This window comes from Amia ocellicauda, chromosome 12 (assembly GCF_036373705.1).
Source record: "Amia ocellicauda isolate fAmiCal2 chromosome 12, fAmiCal2.hap1, whole genome shotgun sequence".
NCBI classification, from domain to species: Eukaryota; Metazoa; Chordata; class Actinopteri; order Amiiformes; family Amiidae; genus Amia; species Amia ocellicauda.
Window position 1 is genome coordinate 2139193 of NC_089861.1, and position 21223 is coordinate 2160415.

The following is a 21223-nucleotide window of genomic DNA, read 5'->3' on the forward strand; positions in this document are numbered from 1 at the left end:
TGAAAACAGCGTCTTGTACAAAATGTGCCTCGAGTCATTTAGCAATCGGAAACACAGTCATTTATCAGCACTATCTGTCCGATGGCAGAGGCTATTGTTCAGCTAATCATAACTGCCTAGAGATTTTCTTTGCAGAAAGACAGAGTGACGCAGAGGATTAAAGCAGAAAGCTTCATTCCCCGATGAAAATCAGGGGCCCTGAGACACGACGAGAAGAGAGATTTGAACTCAGTGGGACTCAGTTACAGGCACTGTCAGCCTCGTTCAGCTTCTTCTGAGGAGACCTAAAATGGCCTCAGTTTGATAGGTTCTACTCCGGTCTCAGCCTTGTTATTCTCCCCTGGCTATCTCGGAGAAAACCTTCAATTATGCGAGACACATTTTGTCTCTCTCAGCCACATCACTGGAGATTAGTGCAGCTTTCCACTGATAATCATCTCTCCCCATTTGCTCCGGGCTGACTTTCACACTTACATGTCCTAATTGGGTGAAAGGAGTTACAGGACTCCAGTGGAGCGATAGGACCTTGAGCACCATCGTGCCTCTCTCTCTCTCTCTCTCTCTCTCTCTCTCTCTCTGTCTCTCATGGCCCCCTGCGTCTTGTGAGGAAAGCCCCTGGAGCACAAGAACACACTGGCTTTCATATGTGCTAGGAACTGAAGTTATGTTTTAACATGAAGCCTGTTTAAAGTGCATGGCAGTCACTGTAGCTTATGCAGTGTCTTGAAGTTAAGGTATGAAAACCATCACACATTATACAAAACATATACACATATAAATACACATACATGCCAGGCTTCCTAAAAATGTACGAATGCAGCCAGATGTGCAAGTGTGCACCCCATTGAGAGCCCAGCTGGCAATTGCGTAAGAAACAGAACACCTGGAAAAGAGAGGAATACCCCCCCACACACACAGTGATGTAAGATGTGAAATAGGCAACAGCTGGATTCTGGGTAGTGTTTGTTCTACCCCAGGCCTGAGTACAAGTGTTTGGAAAGGTCATGTAACGTTAGAGAGAGAGAGAGAGGAAGAGAAACCGCTTCTATATGCTTTCATGGCAGACGAATCTTAATGTACAAAAGCATGCATAGCAGCGCATAACTTCTGATTATGTGAAGTAACTCCCGCTGGCATCACACCATGCCGGGCCCTGGGCCCAACGCTCGCAGCCCTGTTGAGCAATATTGAAATCTCCTTGCTTTGGGAGCTTTGTCGCAGCCTTGTATTGGCAAGGTAGCTGGGGGTCTTAGGGGGCACCATGGGGCAAAGAGTGTGAAAACGTGTGATATATTTACACATATGCAGGCTGTGTGTAGCGGGACAGTGAAGTCATGTAAGTGTTGGGCGACAGGACAGGAATATGGCCACATAGTAAGCAGCTGGAGCCATTCCTACGCAATATGAAACGCCGGCAGTAGAGGTGCTTGTTTTGGGGCCATTATATGTGGGGACATTTTACAAGTTTAATATTTTGTTCACTGGCATGCTCACAGCTCTCACAGCTGGCTTGTTTTTACTAACTGTACTATCTCTGACAGATAAATGAAGTACTTTGTGTGTCTGAGTGTATATACAGTATGTGTGTGTGTGTTTATGTGTGAGTGTTTAGGGAAGTGGGGTTGGGGGTCGTGGTCTCCTAAATGTGAAATAGGTTTAAAAACAGTCTTTCTCCTTGGCTGCTCTTAGAAAAAACACGAGAGTTATTTTGTCCATAAAGCCCTCTTCAATACATACAATAATAAGTAGGAGATGGAGGCTGGGTTCAGGGAAGAGGCTGCAGGATGTGGTGAGAAGCAAAGGTTCATATTAACACATCATCTCTGCAGTCTGTAAACATCTGCAAAGGTGTTTCAGTGGAGTCGTTGTTTTCCCCTGCAGTCAGTGTGATGCTCTCCTCACACATTCCTTCTAGGATCGCACTAATGATCGGATGATTGGGCTGATAGGCAGAGCTGTTTGATCCCTTCTGCTCATGCTCTCCTATCTGTCTTGCAGTCCCTAATTAGCTGATAAAAGTGAACAGCAATTAAGATAAACTAGTGAGTTGTGCAATGCCCCAGCTGTAGCCAAGCAAGCAGAACCGCTTGCCTCAAGAATTCAGACTTTTCAATCGGACTCACAATGTGACAGTTTATTTTGTAAGCTGAGAAGACGCTAATGAGTGAATGGGTTTTAATCAGTGTGTAAACGGCGATGATAGTCATACACACACAGTCTCTCAGTCTAATATCAAGAGACTTGTGAGGCATTGGTGTGTGAAGTTACTTTTATTTCTCTCTAATAGATATTTATTTAATTATATGTTTGGTGCATTGATTGGTGTCCAGTGGTCTCCCCATTTAAGTGATCAAAATAGAAGATGAGTCAATGTGGATTAATATTAACAATATCATCAATTAAATCCTAAAACATTTTTCCAGTGTTTTCAGTTATGCAGAAAATTACTGAATTTTGTGATATTTCCTCCTAATGACAGTTTTATAATTATAACTTTATAACTTTATAAGATAAGAAGGAAAAAGGTATATGTCCTCTGAGCAATGAGGGCTTTGTTTGTGTGTGTGTGTGTCTTATTCTTCACATTTGTGAATCATCAGCGAGTAACACCACACACAAACCCGGAATTGTTTTGCTTATTCTGAGAGGCCGAAAGGGAAGGCTTACTTATTGTACGCGCTCCTTTCGGAAGCCGAGTTGTGCTTTCCTCGCTGGCCGTTTGATGTGGAAGTGCGGCCCATTCCCAACACTCAGCACCTCTGGAAACGGCCGGAGTGCCAGGTTTTCCGATCCATGTTATTGTTAGGAAAAACACAACGTGAATATTTGGCTGTCTGCTTATCTGATACTATCTCTTCTTCTATTAGAGAGCAGAATGCACATTTCCCACCTTTTGTTATCTAATTTCCCGACTTGTATACAGTACGGGCCCTTGCCAAGCCCCGCAGGGTCTTTTGTGCGAGCTCTCGGTGTTGACCTGGTTATCTCTTCCTGGTTGTCTGTATCCTGCCTCCGCGCTGGAAATGTCACACACTCCGGCTCATTCATGCGGCCTACAAATGATTGTTTTCATTTTAGCGAAGAAGGAGAAGAAGAAGTCGAAGAAGGAGGAGAAGAAAATGTACACAAAGCAAAACAAACAATGGCGGTGGGGGGGCCAGGGGAGGGGAGGTTGAAAATGCACAATCATTATTTGCCTTCCTGGTCTCAGAGTGCAGCCTCTTCTCTGGCAGAGCGCTCTGGTAAACGCGCTGAGTGAGGTTAGCGGCCGCTGGATTGGGTTTTGGAAATGTCTTGCGGTGTTTGTTGCAGGTAGAGTTTGCTCACTTCAGCCGACGGCAGAGTTTTAATGAAGGCAATTAAGTATTTAAATAGGCAGTTGCATAAAAAATACGAGTCCCATCCTGGAGTAGAGAGGCATGGGAGTGAAGGTGAAACCCCATGAGTCATTTCTGCAGTTCTGGAGAGTTCAACTTTGAAGCCGCTCTCTCTCTCTCTCTCTCTCTCTCTCTCTCTCTCTCTCTCTCTCTCTGATTGTTCAATACGATCACATTTTCTATTGTGTGTAGAGCAACAGATGGTGATTTTCTTGTCTTTGTAAAGCTGAGGACCAGCAGGTGAATCCATTGCTCATCTTTGTGCAACAGTGTTCATCCTCCCCAACCATAAACCACAAACTGAGGATTCCTCTTCGCAACACTTCAGCCAGTCCAGACCTCTCGTACTCTCTCTGCCGTATTCATTGTCATTCTGCCGCAAAGCCATTCGGACACGGCTGACACGGAGCGCTGGTGGGTCTTAATCGCCTGTCTCTCCCACACGTCCTCGACCGGTAGAACAACAGAGCAGCGGCTGAGGAGTGCGCTGTAGCCGGAGTGACGCACCTGTGACACGACACTGCGCCGCCCCCGTTAATTGCACATCACTCATCTTCACAGAGGAATGTTTTGTCTGCCGGGGCCTGATATTGGGTGTAAAGAGCCGTAACACACAAACACAAACTCCTGTGACGGGTTTTAATAAGCTGGAGACGTTCACGAAAACATTCCAAGACTAGTATGTCGTACTTATAATAATAATAATAATATCCTATTCTAACACGAGCCCTGGTGTGGAGTGGATTTAGTGTAAATGAGAGGAAATAAAGTGTACAGGGTTATTATTCTACGCGAGTCTATCAAGGCGCAAAGTGAGCCGACAACGCTTCCTTCATCTTCTGGTATTGGTGAGCTCAGCAAAACACCCCACAAAAGGCCAGTGTTTGCTTTGGATTGAACCAACGGCTACAGACGTTGTTTTTTAAGACTTGGGTCACATCCTCTGATCCCACTGCTTCATAATTCAATATCAGCAACTCGGGCCTGTTTTCCCACCTCCTCTGTCCTCTCACTGAATGAGGAGATAAACAGAAGAGGTGTTAGGAAGGCCGTGCACAAGACAAAGTGGCAAAAGACCCTCTTAAGGAAGAGAACTAACAGACAGAGAAAAAAGCACAGCCTGTACCTTTTAATATTTCATCACCGCCTGAGAAAGATGTGAAACGGTCTTGCACCCGCGGCTAGTGGCATGTCCGAAATACAAGGCTTTTGTTGTGTATGACTAGTGGGAAGGGTGAGGGGGGCATCATTCATAGAGTCCAGAGAGGCGTAGGAAATTGTGAATGTGGCGCCTTTTCAAAAATCACAATTTTTCTAAACTAAGCGGCCAGGCTAATTTGTACGCAACTCCTTTTAAGGCAGATGCATTTGTTTTCTGCTACCTGGAAGGAGTGCATTATGGGAGTTAATGCAAGCTGATGGTGTTTAACTGATTGGACATGAACGTGTTTGAGAACCGAGTTTCCACAGAAAAAGAAACAAGCTCACAAGATTGTACTAATTGGCATTGTTAAAAATAAATAGTATAGGAAGTAATGAAAAAGACAGAAACAAACAGCTGAATTCATTCATTCGTTAATTCATATTGACTAAATGAATGAATGACTGAAAATAAATGATTGATAACTAAAAATGGCAGCTGATTATAAGGTTAGGGTGTCTGCTAAACTGTTAAAATACTTCTTTTAACTTTTGGTCTGTATGCAACTTTTCATTGAACATAAAGTTGGTCTCAAACTACCAAACTACCACTTTCTGAAAAGGACTTTGCTAGAAACCTAAGAGGATTTTTGTGCTTGTATCCCTTTTAGATTTTGACCATAAGTATTTGCCCAATCAACACTATATTTTAATAAGAATTAGGGCTTACCAATTTAGTCTTGAAGGGTGGTCATTTTATGGTCCCTCCAAATGTTGTGTTTGCATTACTCAGGGAGCTGTCTAAAGATAGCGTATTTGTGCGTATCGTTTCCATCAGATATGAAAATGGGCAGCAGCAGGACCTGTCTGCAGTTTCCTGGTTAAGCTTCACCGAATGCTCGATAACCAGGGGTCACCTTTACTCCCGTGAGCCTTTTCTTAAGAGGAAAGTATTTACATCGATCCCTCGGGGGCGCCAAACGATTCTGGGAACTCAAGAGTGATTTTAAACCCGGGATTAAGTCGATGGTTCAGGCTGGAGTCGGCTGTGTTTACCCGTGGAAATGTGTCTTTCCCTGGAGACACTGGGCTTCAGTATGTAGGAGAAGCATGCAAATTGACACCGGGGTTCAACATATTTGAGAATCTTCCACATGGAGATTAAAGGTGTACCCTCTCCCCGACAACGTGGCGCTTCTGACATTTTAAGAGCGGAATAGTTTAGACTTCAGCTGGGTTAATCAAAGTTACTAATAATTTTTAAAAGAAGACAACAACACAGAAAGGTGCCAGTCAATATGGGGCAAGGGTCAAAAACAGGGTTGACCAGCTTTCAAGCACAGATAATAACTGTGTGGCAAATGCCCCCCACAGTGAATAAAACACACCTGTGCACCTGTCGTGTCTCACCCTGGCAGCTGCTTTTAGGGCTTCATGGACTGACTGTTTTTAGGTAGAGATATAAGCTTCTGTGGCGAAGGGAAGAGCAGAAAGGGGGTGGGGCTTGTCATAACGAGCCCCCTGGCATCGTCGTGCCTCTATATCACAGAGAGTGTTGTAACGGGGGGCAGGGGGGAGTGTTAACACTTGTTTCAAAACATAAGTACCAGCCCTGTGTCCATGTGGGAACGGCTCCAGAGAATACAGCTGGCCGGCGTCCCTGAGAAGCTACAGTCCTCCCATATTTCAGTCCACGCTGTAAAACTATTTTAGCTATGGGTGTCATTCGGAAAAAAGCGCTCCCATTCCCAGGCCAGTCCTCTCATGGTTTGGCCACGAGGAAGACTGCTCCCTGTCATTCGGCTCTCATTGAGAGGGGGTTACCAGCGGTCACAGCGGCACAAAAGGGTTGACTGAACTCTTCATGTGTGACACGTCACAGGAGGATCGGATTGCCATTTCAAATGCCCAGCAGCAGAACTTGTGATTTGTTATGGCTTGTTATCATTATTCTTATTCTTATTCTTATTCTTATTCTTATTCTAGAACATTCAGTTCTAAATGCTGCAACAATAACACCAGTACTTTGTGATGTCAGTGAACATGTGATCAACACTGAGGACCTTCATGACTTCATGGCTCTAATTACTAAACAGCTTCACCCCCCAAAATATTGTTTGCTAGCATCTGCTGTTTGTATTGCCCCCCCACCCCGCCTCTTTCCATGGACTACTATTCCAGGGGATTTCAAACACTTAAGGCAATAAGAGCTATGCACCGCTGAGAAAAGCATACCCTCAATTAAGTTATTAAAATCTTGCAAACATGTAATATGCGGAATAATAATGCATTTTAAGATAAGCCGTGTTAGTAAAAGTACTGGGTGTTTCTCTGCAGCAGGATAATCGCTTCAGTGTGTGTCCTCTCACATGCCCTTATACTCTCAGCCAACAGGTGAGCGTTGCTGTGGATTTCAGGGGCACAGGGGCCAGTTTGTGAACCGTAGTTTCACAACTTTGTTGTTCAATAATGATTCTGTTCTGCCAGAAACAATTTTAAAACCAATTTAGAAAATTGCTGTGAAAATTACGTTTTCTGGGCTGTTGTATGAGTCAAGTATGCTGGTCATATTAAAACAAGCACCCATGATGTTCCAACAACTCTTTGCTTCCCTGTCGTGTCAGTATCAGCTGTATCATGGGACCCTGCCAAGATACTGCCATGTTTGTGACTGATCTCTGTTGCTTTGTGCTCGGTGTTTTGTCACACATGTAATATCTGTGCAGCAAGACTCCTCATAATCATTAGACTATCCTTAATGAATAGCTTGCGAATTTATCTCTCACGTGTTGTAGCATCGAGTCTAATAATATATCTGTGTTTAAGCTCTCACGTCAACCAACAGCTGGTGGGATCATTCTTATAGGAAAATGATTGTTTTGATGTTTTTGTTGTTGTTTGTTAAGCGTTCGATGTGTTATAAGCAGGTTTTTATTTGTAGGGATCCCAGCATTGTGTGCAGCAGCTGGAAAACATTGACAAAACAAACACAGTTTAACAGCTGCATGGCGTTGGATGGGGTTTTCAGATCCGTGTCTCACACCGTGATTATTAGGGGTGAGAGGAAAACCTTTGACATGAAGGTGGCGTGGATCTGAATTGGACATATATTTCCTCAGATAGATGCCATAAAAGCATGTAAAAGAATTTCTCCCGAGTAGAAATATATATATATATACAGCTCTGGAAAAAATGAATAGACCACTTAACATTGATTTCTGAACTTGGAGTGGTCTCTTAATTTTTTCCAGAGCCGAAAACCAAAAACAAGTGCCAAGAGCAAATCCAGACAACTGGTGAAAACTAGAAACATGTCATTAAGCGAGGGAAGCATGCTGGTATTGAAGGGAACCCTCTAACCTCTCAGATGATTCAAATTAGACACATTTTTGCCACACATCACAATTAGAGCCCGAAAGAAGACGCCCATTTCCTTCCTTGGCTTGCGGTGACTTAAGATACACAGACTACAGCGATCCTGAAGCCTTGTGAAGGGGCCGAGGCCTTTATTCCTGTGGAAACATCTCTGTGCTGCGGCGCAGGACACTGGGGTTCGAGCCTCTCCATGGCCAGAACTCCTACGATGCTACAAAACAATATCTGTAAATTAAGTTAAATCCTCTGAAGAAAAGAGTTGTGAGACATTTCTAAGCAGTGACCTGAAACACAGCCCTACTGGCGGTTAAATACATATATTTCCCTTTATAATATTTCAGTAAGGGGTTTGAAATCTATTAGGAGAACAGTCGCAACAACATTCTAGATTTGTTTTTATTCCGTCTCATATAAACTTTCACAGGGGTAATGACTAAAAAAATAAGTTAATTGAAAGGGTAGAAAACATGGCTGGTGACTGAGAACCGACATTTGCCAAAAGTTTAAATGCACACTTATAAACAAAATCATAGTCTATATTCTCATACTTACATGGTCCATCAAGTATTTTCCTCATTTAACCCAAATGACAGAGCTGGCGATCTGACTTGGCTTCTAGGAACTGGCTCTGAAACAGGCGGGCGTGGGCAGCGTGCGAGGTGCCATGCCCACACAGAAGGACGCTCATGAATGTGGATGTCCCTAAACCGTCACAAGGAAAGGGTTTCCCTCGAGAGGAACAGGATGGGAATAATGGTGTACTTTCCTCATCCAGCATTGGTGGAAAAACTGGCAGCTCTGCACATAAAAGGGGGAAAGAGGAAAGAATTAAAAGAAGACATTATTTTGCTCTTCTTTTAAGTCCCAAATCAAAACGTATGAGTTACCATGTGGACACAGAAGGGCTGTAATGGTTGTGATTGCACCAGACTGATTTCAGGTCCTGATCGAGGTGAATGGCGTGGAAGGGGGGACAAAAATGAACAGGATCTGTCTGACCAAGCCCAGAAGAGCTCAGCGTAGCTCATATGTTCTGATTTAACACAGAGGCTTTAAGTTACCCACTTGCAGTGCAAAGCTTCGTAAAGACACAAATATTTGCTTTGCTTCGTGGAAATGTATATTTTCATAACAAAGATCTATTTATATATATATATACTACATCCTAGTGGTTTTGGTCTTAGGGTTGCTTTTAAAAAAAACGTGTAATTTTTTTGCTTTGCTTGTTTCGGTTCATGTGTCTCTGAAATTAGCAGCAGAATTGCAGTAATTACACGTTCCCCGAAGACACAGGCGGGCTGTGTGTGTTTGCGCCCGCGCACCCTGGAAGCCCAGAGAGCTGGAGTCTGTCCCTGGCAGAACAAGCCCCGATTCACTATGCCAGAGGGACAAACAAGGCCGGGTTTGTGCGTTTATGCTATAGCAAAAATATTATGTATAAAATGTGAAATTTGGGAATCTTTTCAATTGACCCAGGGAGCCCAGAGAGACTCCGGTGTAGCTGCCCACGTTTCCCAGGCCCTTTGCGTTCGAGAGGGGGCCACAGAAAGTGGCATAAAAACTTGTTTGACTTCTGTGAAACTGTATCTGTCCAGTGATCTCCCAGCGGAGACTGTTACTGTTACTGTGGAGGATCACGGGGAAGATGTCAAGACTCTGTCCGAGCAAAACATCTCCCCATATCAGGTCTGCACCAGGTCAGAAACACACTGAGCACCAGCAGACAGGCACATGAGAACAAGCATCTTTCGGAGGCTGGACTTTTCTGTGCTGTAGTGTACAGCGATTTCACTTCATCCCCCTAAGTATCGCACGTAGAAGTAAGCTGTCCAAAAGCAGACTGCAGTCCCAGTTCGTTTCTCTGCTGCAATAATATGACACAAAGATACCCTAAAACAGCTTCTGAGGTCATTAATATACTGTAAATATTGAGAGTAAAATGATAAATGTTGTATGTGCCTATTTGAGACCAAGGAAGAGATCTCAGAAGGTGTTGTCTTATTTCTGTATTGACATCGGACTGAGTTTGGAAAGGAGCTTCTACATCGTGGTATTTTAATTGTTATTACTTAGATGCAAAAATGAAGTGCCAGCTCAGACTCATCGGACAAACATCCGAGATCTGAGACACCTTTTGTTTTTACATTTGCCACAAGAGATCTGTTTATTTTTATATATAGAGGTACTTATAAGCAGCCCTTGAAGTGGTTGATCAATGTGATCGAGTAAACGTCCATGTCGGGCCATTTATCAGTTCCAGGAGTGCAGGACATCCATTATTCAACTCGGACCGGCCGGCGGTGGGTGCTCGGGCACATGTCAGTATGAATGGGTCCAGTCCTGAATCAATCCCGCTGAGGCTCCGGGGCGGTCTGCCGCATTAAGCTAGTGAACTGCTGTACCTCGGCAGATTTAATTTCTATTTATATAACAAGGGATTTACAGGAACTCCAAAATCAATGGCTCTTCAAAGCTGGCTGACATTGAAAAAGGTGTCTTCCATTCATGGAGACTTGATAGGAGATCGGGTTTCTCTGATACAACATTTAATGCTACCAATAAAGAAGAAGAAGAAAAGATTGTGTTGTTATGCGTTTGATCAAGAGGACTCTAAAGACAGAGCTGTCAGAAAGGCAGGTGTAGATATATGTCTCCAGAACTTTATTGTGAAGTAATGAGAGGCCAGATTTGTTAAAGAATAACAATATAAAAATACCAGAAAGAAGACAAAAAACATCTTTATGAAGAAGCAATAAACCATAGTAAAGTTTTTTTTCTTCCTTTACCGAATATCTTGTTTGTAATTACTTTTGTGTTATTAGTAGTTTGCACACGATAGAAAGGCAGGCCTGCTTTCTCTGAATCCAGTCCTGTTTTGTTTCTCACCCGAGAGAAACGCATGAGAAGAATGCGCCGGTCTGGTGGGTGCGATTCAGAGCTGGACTCGTTCCCTCGGTCGAGGTATGCAAGTGCCTGCGAAGGATTAGGGAGAGACCACGCTACAGATGCTGTATTGTTTATTGTTTCAGACCGAGGTTACTGTATCTCAGCTGGCAGGGAGAGCGCAGCTGCGAGTTCCTCTTCACCTCCTCTCTGTGTCGGCACCTGAGGGTTATTTTACAGACCTACGCATAAGGGCTGAGGAGCTCTTCCTATCCCAGAGAGCAATGATTTAAAGCAGCAGTTCAGAGAAGGTAGTGGGAGAATCAGTGCAAAAAGCATTCATTTTAATAATAATACCCCCCAACTGGGAAACACAAGCCATATTCTTACCTGAACAGCAGGGGTGGAGTGAAAAGGTATGGCTGTCGTGTCATGGAGATATATGGAGTTAAGGTTTCTAGACATTTCCATGGCAGACGTTCCCATGTCCAATTACTACACAAAGAATTGCACAAGGTGGACAAAAAAGTTGATAAATCAGGACTCACTGTACAGAATATGCAATCAACTTCTCTAAACTGTTTTGTGTCATCTGTCTCTCTCTGTCTATCTATGTCTGTCTATCCATCTCCCACCCAAACAACACTAATATTCTTGATGTCATGTTGCTCAAAATCATATAAAAATATCTGTGTTTTATAATATACTGTGCTAAAACGCAATATTGATTGTGACTCTCTCTTTTGCAGCTGTCTTCTGGGGAGATATTGCCTTAGACGAAGATGATTTAAAAATGTTTCACATCGACAGAACGATAGACCTCACGCAACACGCAACACACGAAAGACTGGGCCACACTTCAGGTATGTACCCGGACTCGGCCAAAAGTCCTGCATGTGAAGCTTAAAAACGAGTATTTGCACAATATGTACACGTTGGTCTACAACTACTCTCTCTGTTTCTTCAGCGTCATTTGGTATTGTTTTCCTCTTATGTGTCTTGCGCAATAAGCTGCCAGTGCAGACATGGTTATCAGAAAGCATCGTCACTGCGTTCTCTGTTGGTTCTCGTACGTCAATGAGAAAATGCCTGTTGATTTCAATCTAACAAGCTTCTCACCTATGGCCTTCACACTGTAATGCTCCTCAAGTGGAGATCCCATTCTGCCAGCGGTTTTGTTGCCCAACTGTACTCGGCAGCAACTCAAAACATAATCCAACCCGAGCCCTTTATGTTTATTTAATTCGCTCTTTTTGTGTGAAGCTTATCTCATCTTATTTTTGGAGACACCTGTCTCTGAAGGGAATTTCCCAAAAATATAGATGCAGTAGACTTTTTATAAGTTGTGTGACTCTTTCAGAAGGGTGAAAAACTGCAAAACGACTGTAAAAGACTGCCAGTAACACAACGGGAGGCTGTGATTGACGGGTATGCTGTGACATCTCATAGCTGACCCATTGTGCGGCGTTTCTCAGGCTCAGTTCACTCACTGACACGTTTGCATGCTGGTAAAAAGTCAGCAGGGGTTGTGTCATAATTTCCTTTAAGGCAGTACAGCTTAATTATACAGTTCATTCATAATAATACAGTTAATACTGTACATATGAATGCTGTGCATACAAATGCATCAATACAGTTAATACAGCATTAGTGTAATAATTCCTGCTTTGGAACTTCATGTTTTGTTGTGCTGATTTGTGTTTGTTTCGTCTTCAACCAAAACCATTTAAAACTGTAATCTGCTATATCCACCTTAAATACACACGTTTTCACTGCATCCTGGCCTGTATCGGTCATTACTCAGTGCTACGGTGTTGGTGTTTGATATTAATAGACTAGATTTTGGCGAGATTTAGGTGACATCTCGTTTACACCCTTGATACACAAATCTAAAAGAAAAGCAGAACTCTAAAATGACACCAAACCATTTCCCACAGTCTGTGTGTGTGTCTGTGTCTGTGTGTGTTTGTGTTCATGCAATAAACCTGTAAAAACAGTGCTGGAAACGAAGAGCATTATCAATCATAACCCAGAAACCACAAGACACATAAAGGATTTGTGTGCAGTTCAGGGCTAAAGCCAAGACATACAGAAGTGAAGTTTACCCACATACCAGGAGAACCACTCCTGATTCCAAAGAAACGAGATTTTATTCAAACAGCTATTTTGCTTCCTGCTTGTCACCAGCACAAAAGAAAAACAATACAGCCTACCTGATGTGTATTTTTCAAATCAAAACTCCTCTGTGAGAAGACTGAAGCTGCCAACGGCACTTGCATAGTTTTAAAACCTTGTACAGTAGTCCTTTGCAATTGCTACTGCTATCTTAAATGTATTAGATCTCGTGTAAGAGTCTACAATCATGTCAGCTTCCCCTTGGAAGATAAAGTGTCACAGGTGCATTTATAAATAGTATCAAACTTCCAGGGTTTTTTGGAAAATAATCAATTGGTGTGATTCAAGTGTTAAAATCAGAAATGTCAACGACCTCTTAATCACTGAACTTCATCTTGAGGTTTCTGAAAATATCAGCAGTAATAATACAGATACTATATTGTCAAGCGCCACCGTGTGAGTTTGGCCTTTTCAGTCATTGTTGGAAACAGAGGGCAAGAGCTTTCAGAAGTATTTACTATTGTTTTCTTCAGGGCACCGTGCCTGCTAGTCTGTTCTGTTACTACTACTGCTATTTTTATTATTATTACTATTATTAATACTATTATTATTAAATATTCCCGAGAGCCTGGATTATTTTTCTGTAAACCAGTCAAAATCTACTTTAGCTTTACAAAAACATGCTCTATTTGTGCAGCATCAAGAATTGTTCTGATTCAGATTATGAATTGTTTTCATTGAGGTTTGCCATCTGTCTGGGCAAAACAACAACAGACAGCAACACAAACACCTCACAGTTCGAGTTTTTGCAGCACTGGTACACAAAAAAACCCAACTTCTTCCTGCTTTCTGACGGGTAGAATTACCTGCGTTCCTGGTCTTCCTGTTGGTTCTAACTTTCTGTTCCTTCAGAGGAAAAAGATGACGCAAGATACATTTTTTTTACATGGCACACATCCAGCGGCCTGTGCAAGACATCAATACGGAGGAAATACAGAATTTCACACCTCAGTTACCGGCTGACTCAGCCAAACTGGAAGGATCTCCAGCCGTCAATACTGTGCCATCTTCTCTGTCTGCCTTTCAGAAAGCATTAAAATCCTCCAGGAACCGGAGGTGAAGAAACGTAGAATCAGACAAGGGTATAAAGCCCGGTCATTAAAGTCTACGAAACCTGCTTCAGGGATTTACAAATGTGAAGTGTTACAACTTAGTCACGAATGCTCCTTTACACAGTCAGGACTGTTTCAATGCAATCCCTGAAATGCAGTGGGTTCTGGTTATTGACTAGGTATTCGACTTCATTTCCAATGTGCAATGTGATTGTTCACAACAGGGTTTTAGCAAGCAAATGCTGCGTAAGAGAAAATAAAATGTTCAGAGACCTGGCTGAAGTTTTTTGTAAGAGTTAGCTTGGCAACGCATTGTTTGTCCTCGCAAGGAAGACAAATAATAATACCACGATTAATTTCACCTATCTGGCCTTTTGTTATGGCTGAGTGAGAAGGGTTGTTTATATCCTCTCTCCTGCTTCCTGTGTCTTGGTGTCAGACTGCCAGACTGCCTCTGTTCTTTCTGCGTGTGCTTTCATTCGCCGGGCCTAAAACTATTCCTCAAGGCTTATTCCTGAGGAGCGAACAATATCATGGCTGCACCGGCACTGACAGCCTAGTCAGTTTACATACAGAGGAAATGTCTCCCCGTGGACTAGCACTCATCTGGAGCTGACGTGTGTAGTCATGTTGAGTCCCTTCTACGATGTGTGGTTCAGTTGTGTGTTGCCTTTGTACATGAAATGAGGTAATGAGAGCAGATCTGTTCTCTGTAGATCCACATCTGTTTACAGCTGTTCTCTCTGAACATGATGGCAGTTGAACGATGTCAGAATCACATGACACTATCGACACAAAGTCCCCAGAATATATCCGCCAATTAAGACACACGGTTTCATTAAACGTTGTAAACGCCGTGTCCAATGCAAATCCTTTATTACATAAGGGCTTGTTGTTGTGTCTCTCTCTCTTGAGGAAAGTATTAATATACTGACTATAATTTGAAAGTAATAATAATAAAGAAGAAAAAATGCTTGTAATCTGCTTTTCGCTGGATTGTGCCCCATCTCCTTCCTGAGATTAAAGAAGGTTATTCATATTAATTCTCTTCACCGGCAGCCAATGCGATGTTTGTGTCTCCACAGGTGGCTTAGGAGAGCGTGATTTATCCAAGGGGAAAGGATCGCTCTACCAGCTCATAGACCGGATCAGGAGGTTCACCTATGGTATGCACTTTTGCTAGTCCAAATGCAAGGCTATCTAATAAACTGTTTCACACAGAATATCTTTATAATGTGACTGTTGTTTTCCCCTCTGTTTATCTTGCTGTAACCATTGACTATAGACCAAGAAACACAAAACACACAGGACGTATTAAAGCTGGGGAGGTAGCCACTAATTTACTGCTGTTAAACTGGATTGTGACTAATGTTTCTTTGCTTAATTTAATATCTTCTTTAAAAGGATTGTCATCAACTGACTCTCAATCTGATGTCACTGTCATAACGAACTCGATAGTTTTCCTGGCGGTATGAATGTAGCCGGCGTATAAATTACATTTATTGTTTGTTCTCCTTCATTGGAATCGCACCAGAGAGACGATTAGATACAGACAACAGTCTTGGGCAATAATAATAGAGGGGCTTCTCCTCTCCCTTCTCAGACAACGTGCGGAAGAACGCCAGCAGAGAGGCGCCGCCGAGCCCGAAGCCTCCGGCCAGGGGTGAGAGGAGCCGGGTGCCCAGGGCCGCCACCTCCAGGGCCGAGAGGATTTGGCCAGGGGGCGTCATCCCATACGTGATCCAAGGCAACTTCACTGGTGAGAGAGTCTTCCTCTGCAGGCCGGGAGGGGGGGTGTGTCAGGGTCACAGCAGGGGACACCATCACGGTCATAAACAAACTCTGAACTAGAACCAAACGCCCGCCTCCGATCACCTCACACACTTAACACCGCCTGGTCCTAAAGGGGCGCCCCTTGGTCGGGTTTTCAATCCACCCTGAGCCCTAAACTACCAGACCCACCTGTGATTTACTGGCAGTCTGTGAAGTCTGGGTTTCTTAAGCAGCTATGCAGTCGACCGAAACACTGGCACAGAGAGCGTTGCCTCAGCTTTCCTCTCCGAAGGCAAAGGAGCAGGTCACTGTGAGGGTGAAGGTCACACCGACAGGCCACGGGCAGATTTACACCGTGCTCGTGCGTTAACACTTGTGCAGGGCAAACATTACCGAGAAATGAATTGTGTCAGAACTCCTTAAAAAGTGTGATTGGAAACAGCCACACGGACGTTATAAAACTGTAACAACATCCCTCCGTTCAGACTTAGAGGAACACGTGATTTTATCTTTCTTTCTCACAGTTCCACGATAAAATGTGAGTTTGCGTGGTTTTGCTTGGTTCCTCTCAGTCATGCTGCGAAGCTCTTATGTAGAAGCAAACTTCTATGTGTGAAGAGAGCCCATGGGTTGACACTGAAGGCTGGTTGCCAGAAGAAAGAAGTCAAAGTTACGAGCTAAAGAGTTATTACTGTAGGTTAACGGCATGGAGAGATTTTACTGGGAGCTAAAGGAAATCATTACATTGTGGGTCTTTGAACAGGGTTATAAAGGTGACGGAGAGATGATGAAAAGAGAAATGTATTATTTCCTTTTTTCTTGCACTGGTGGTATATTAAACGACAATATGCAATACATGACATTGTCTTTATGTTTTTTGAAAGCAGACTGAGCACAATACCTTGTGAAATAATCTCCCAAATTCCTGCTAAGATTGAAACAGTATGATTTTCTTCCCAGGTAGTTTATATAAGTTTATATATAAGTGTATATGTATACAAAATCTTGAAACCTTCTTTTTCAGGTCAAGTGTTTGATAAACTGTGTTGGAGTTTTTTATATTACATATTTTGTTGTCCTGTAATGGCGCTTGATCAATATTCTTGATACGTGTTTTCATAAAATCAAGAGACATGGAACATGATTTAAAAGAAAAGAAAATTAAGAACAAAACAAACAAACAGCAATACACCCAGATGGAAATCCACCTCTGTTAGAATTCACAATCACATTTAAAAACACACTATTGCAGATCTTGAATGCAGGGCACAGGTTCTGACCATGGTGAGTCTAGTCCGGCGCTGGTATAGGTGATGGGCTATATCGACCGCATCGTTGGGTCAGACCTCCACTCTGCCGCTGTTTTAATGAATGCTCTGATTCCTTTAGGCAGTCAAAGAGCCATGTTCAAACAGGCCATGCGACACTGGGAGAAGTACACCTGCGTGACCTTCATCGAACGCACGGACGAGGAGAGCTACATCGTCTTCACATACCGGCCCTGCGGGTGAGTATCCGTGGAACGACAACATGGAGGAAAGGACTTCCCGTTCGAAGCATGGGGTCCCTGTGTGTGCTGTAGTAAAGGCATTACCGAGCTCGGAGAGCTGAGAGAGAGCGTCAGGGTGTGCGGGTGTGCGGTGTGACGAGGGAGCCGGCATGTCGTCAGAGGCAGCGCCGTCCTCGTGTCCTGAGTTGGCTCGTTTAATCGGTGTGGGGGCACGGGAGGACACGGGAGGACACGGGAGGACACGGGAGGACACACTAGGAACAGGAGTCGGGGGAAGGCAAGGCCACGCAGCATCTCAAGAGCTCTGTCTAATCATGAAACAACAGCCTGACTGCCGCTCTATACAAATGAGTGGAGTGGCTGTGAAAAGCTCACATACCTCACCTGTCTTAACTGTCTCGGGTCAACGGGAGTCTTTGCATTTTATTCCAGGCTGATGCCACATTCAACAGAATCTGAAAAACTATCGCCGATAAAGAAGTGTAGTTTAGTCAACAATATCATGCCAACAGAAGTGTGCCATTCCACTTACGTGTGCAAGATAAATAAACCCCAATTTGTAGCATCCCAGGGTCTTACGTATTCATGATTGTGTTTAAAGACCTGCTAAGTGTTCGGCAGATGCCTTTATTTACACAATTTAATTAAATTACTGTCATTTGAGTCGAGATGATTGTATTAAGCCATTTTTTTTTGGCAAGGGTTGTTTTGTTTTCTGGAGGCACGCCAGAAACATGTCTACAGCGATGAGCATACAAAGATCATCAAGGTAACGGTCTCCTGTGCCTTCTTAATACAAAGTGTGAGTCTCCGCTAGGTTGGTTTATTATATTTCAATATCTACATACCTATCTGTCCTTCTGTTATAGGGTCAACATGTGGAAACACTGACCACGGCTCTTTAACTCGATTACACAGTAATGAAGAACATAGCGTGTTTGTATAATTAGTCACTTTATAATGAAGTTAAACATCTGTGTTGATAGAGTTTGTTCTTTCAGTAATTTAGTGTTTGTTCGACCACACTTGTGTATGTTTCCTGTGCCATAGCATGACACGGGCTTCTGCTACGTGTGCTAATGACTCTCGACAGGAGATGGATTATTCTGCGATGAAGAGCCATAACAGATGCTAATCGTTAACAGATCGGCATGGTATATTTAGATGACCGTTCCAACGCTTATAATTGTTATTGTGTGTGTTTGCAGAGCAATCTGTTGCCGTGTGTGTCTACGAACCAGTGAAGCGGCCGACACCCTTTGTCTAGCGCTTCGCCATGGGCCGAGAGCCCCTCGCTGCTATCGCCGGCCAATTAAATCAGATTAGGGAAGAATTAATCTTGTGTATAAATAGATGCCATCCGAAACCGATGTCTGAGGCGGGGGGGAGATTATGTGCATGTCAAGTGATGTCACCGGGCCGGGCGATGCTACATGACATGTCCAATTACGCCCTTGTGTGGTGTTTGGGTGCGCTCTTTGGCATCTGTTTTTAAAACCACCCTACACATACACAACAGGGAGAGTTGTGAGTTGTGTGTTTAGTGAATGCTGTCTTCGGGGAGGAGGGCAGGACAGGGCTGGGATATTTCACAGCGCAATCCTCTAGGTCTAAGCCTGTTCCAGCTAAGTGTCATGGGGGGGAGCGGTCCTGTTTTCCTGAGATTGCCAAGCGAGGCTGTGTAAGGCAGCTTGGCAAATACTCGGGAAAACGAAACAATCTTAGCAAACCGTTCAGAATGACCGCGTTGTGTATAAAACACGTGTGTGATCCTTACAGGCTTTGTGTGCCAAAACTGGCCCCTTTAGGAGATATTTGTAATGAACTTCAGTCTGTAATCCATATATTTATTTTGTGGGTTGAAATATATCGTTGAAATTGATCTCACCCGATATTTTCAACATGTAAAGTAAATATAAGGATTATAGACATGATTTAAAATTCATCCCACAGGTTTTACAGATACACAAAAGGAGACAGTGTTGGCATGTGAAAAATACACAGATATTAAAAGCATGTGTTTGTCCTGTATGGGGGTACACCCTCATTCCTGCTGTTTGGGGAGTGTAGGGGGCTGTGTGGCCGCAGGGTGCTCTGACTTCTCCCCGCTCTGTGTGACAGGTGCTGTTCCTACGTGGGCCGGCGAGGGAACGGGCCCCAGGCCATATCCATCGGCAAGAACTGCGATAAGTTTGGCATCGTGGTTCACGAGCTGGGGCACGTGATCGGGTTCTGGCACGAGCACACGAGACCAGACCGGGACGATCACGTGACCATTATCAGAGAGAACATCCAGCCAGGTGGGGGACGCATCTGCGTAAATTTGTCACCGGTTTATTGCCTCAAAAGTTAAACCAAATCCCCCCATTAAACTAAATGATCCACTAATAAATAAAACAGGACCATATTCTTTACAGCTATAATGTATTATGGCATAGGTTTACATCTTTCTTTCTATATGTAATTTTGGGATTAGTCTTGGATTGGTCATCGAAAGAAACCTCGGTACCAAGTGAGAAATGACCTTTGAATAAATGTTAAAAACATTGACGATTTCTCACACTCACTGAAAGATCAAACCTCATAGTTCACAGAACACACACACAGCTTTTGTGTTATTCTTATTATTATTAACTGAAAAATACAGACACTAATTTCTGCTACCAATATTAGTGGATATATTCTCTTGTCTTGAAGACTGGCTTGAGAAAAGGTAGAATATAATGCAAACTTCATGTTATTTCCAGTTTTATAGAATTATAGAAATTCTCATTGACCAAGAGAAGCAAAATGTTGTGAATGAAGAATCAGTGTTCGGAGCGCAGAGAGCAGCCATCCGTGACCAACCGTAACTAATGAATACAATTAGAAATGTACAGGAAGAACAATAGATTGAATGTATTGATGTCTAACCTTCCTCTCACACACGCACACACACACGCACACACACATGCACACACACGCACACACGCACACATACGCACACACGCACACACACACACCTTCTTGGAGGGTTAATCCGTGTCTTTGTTTATACATTGGCTCGCAGGTCAGGAATACAACTTCCTGAAGATGGAGCCAGGGGAAGTGAATTCTCTGGGGGAGTCGTATGACTTCGACAGCATTATGCACTACGCCCGGAACACGTTCTCAAGGTTGGATTCTAAGGTTACATATCTCACAGTTTTACCATATAGACGCCGGTGTTAATTTGTCCATGATTGCAAAGACATCCTTTAAGCCTGACATCAGGGAATGAACCTGCTTTGAATAAATGAGCACTTGCCACTCAATAATATGCCTTTAAACCTTATATAGGTGTACACTGCGATTGAACGCTCTCTGAGGTGTAACGCAGGGGCTGATTGGAAGTGTGATGCGGGGACTGGGACCGAGGAATGCTGGTGTGTTGATTGTGTGTCGACTCATATCTCTGCTCTTTCCCCATGTCTGATGTGTGTCTGTTTCCCTCCTAGGGGCATGTTTCTGGACACCATCCTCCCGTCGCGAGACGACAACGGAGTCCGGCCCGCAATCGGTCAGCGCACACGGCTGAGTAAAGGAGACATTGCACAGGCAAGGAAGCTGTATAGATGTCCAGGTACTACCTTTCACACCCCTGACGATAAGCACACCAATCAGCCCCCGAATTCACCCCTTCAAACCACCCATTTAAACACAAGCCACAAGCACTTAGTGTGTTTAGTGTGTGTGAGTGTGAAGTGCTTGTGAAGGTGGCTCAGTTAGGAGCGCTGGACAGGACGCCAGGCCATCTTAGGGCAGCACTAACACTCTCACACAGAAAACACACACACACACACGCACACGTACACACAGACACACACACACATACACTCACACAGAGACATGCACAAACGCTCAAACACACAAACACACACACACACACACACACACACACACACAGAGACACACACACA

The 21223-nt window shown here is 43.6% G+C and overlaps 1 protein-coding gene across 2 annotated transcripts in view; it reads left to right on the plus strand.

The window, feature by feature from the left end:
• Nucleotides 1-21223, plus strand: part of tll1 (tolloid-like 1) — a 70564-nt gene that overhangs the window by 13013 nt on the left and 36328 nt on the right. For both annotated transcript variants that reach the window (XM_066718057.1, XM_066718058.1), the window contains exons 2-8: nt 11525-11638; nt 15088-15168; nt 15606-15761; nt 17165-17282; nt 19407-19585; nt 20335-20440; nt 20762-20886. In XM_066718057.1, the coding sequence (XP_066574154.1) occupies nt 11525-11638; nt 15088-15168; nt 15606-15761; nt 17165-17282; nt 19407-19585; nt 20335-20440; nt 20762-20886 (879 nt within the window). The remainder of the gene's footprint in view (nt 1-11524; nt 11639-15087; nt 15169-15605; nt 15762-17164; nt 17283-19406; nt 19586-20334; nt 20441-20761; nt 20887-21223) is intronic.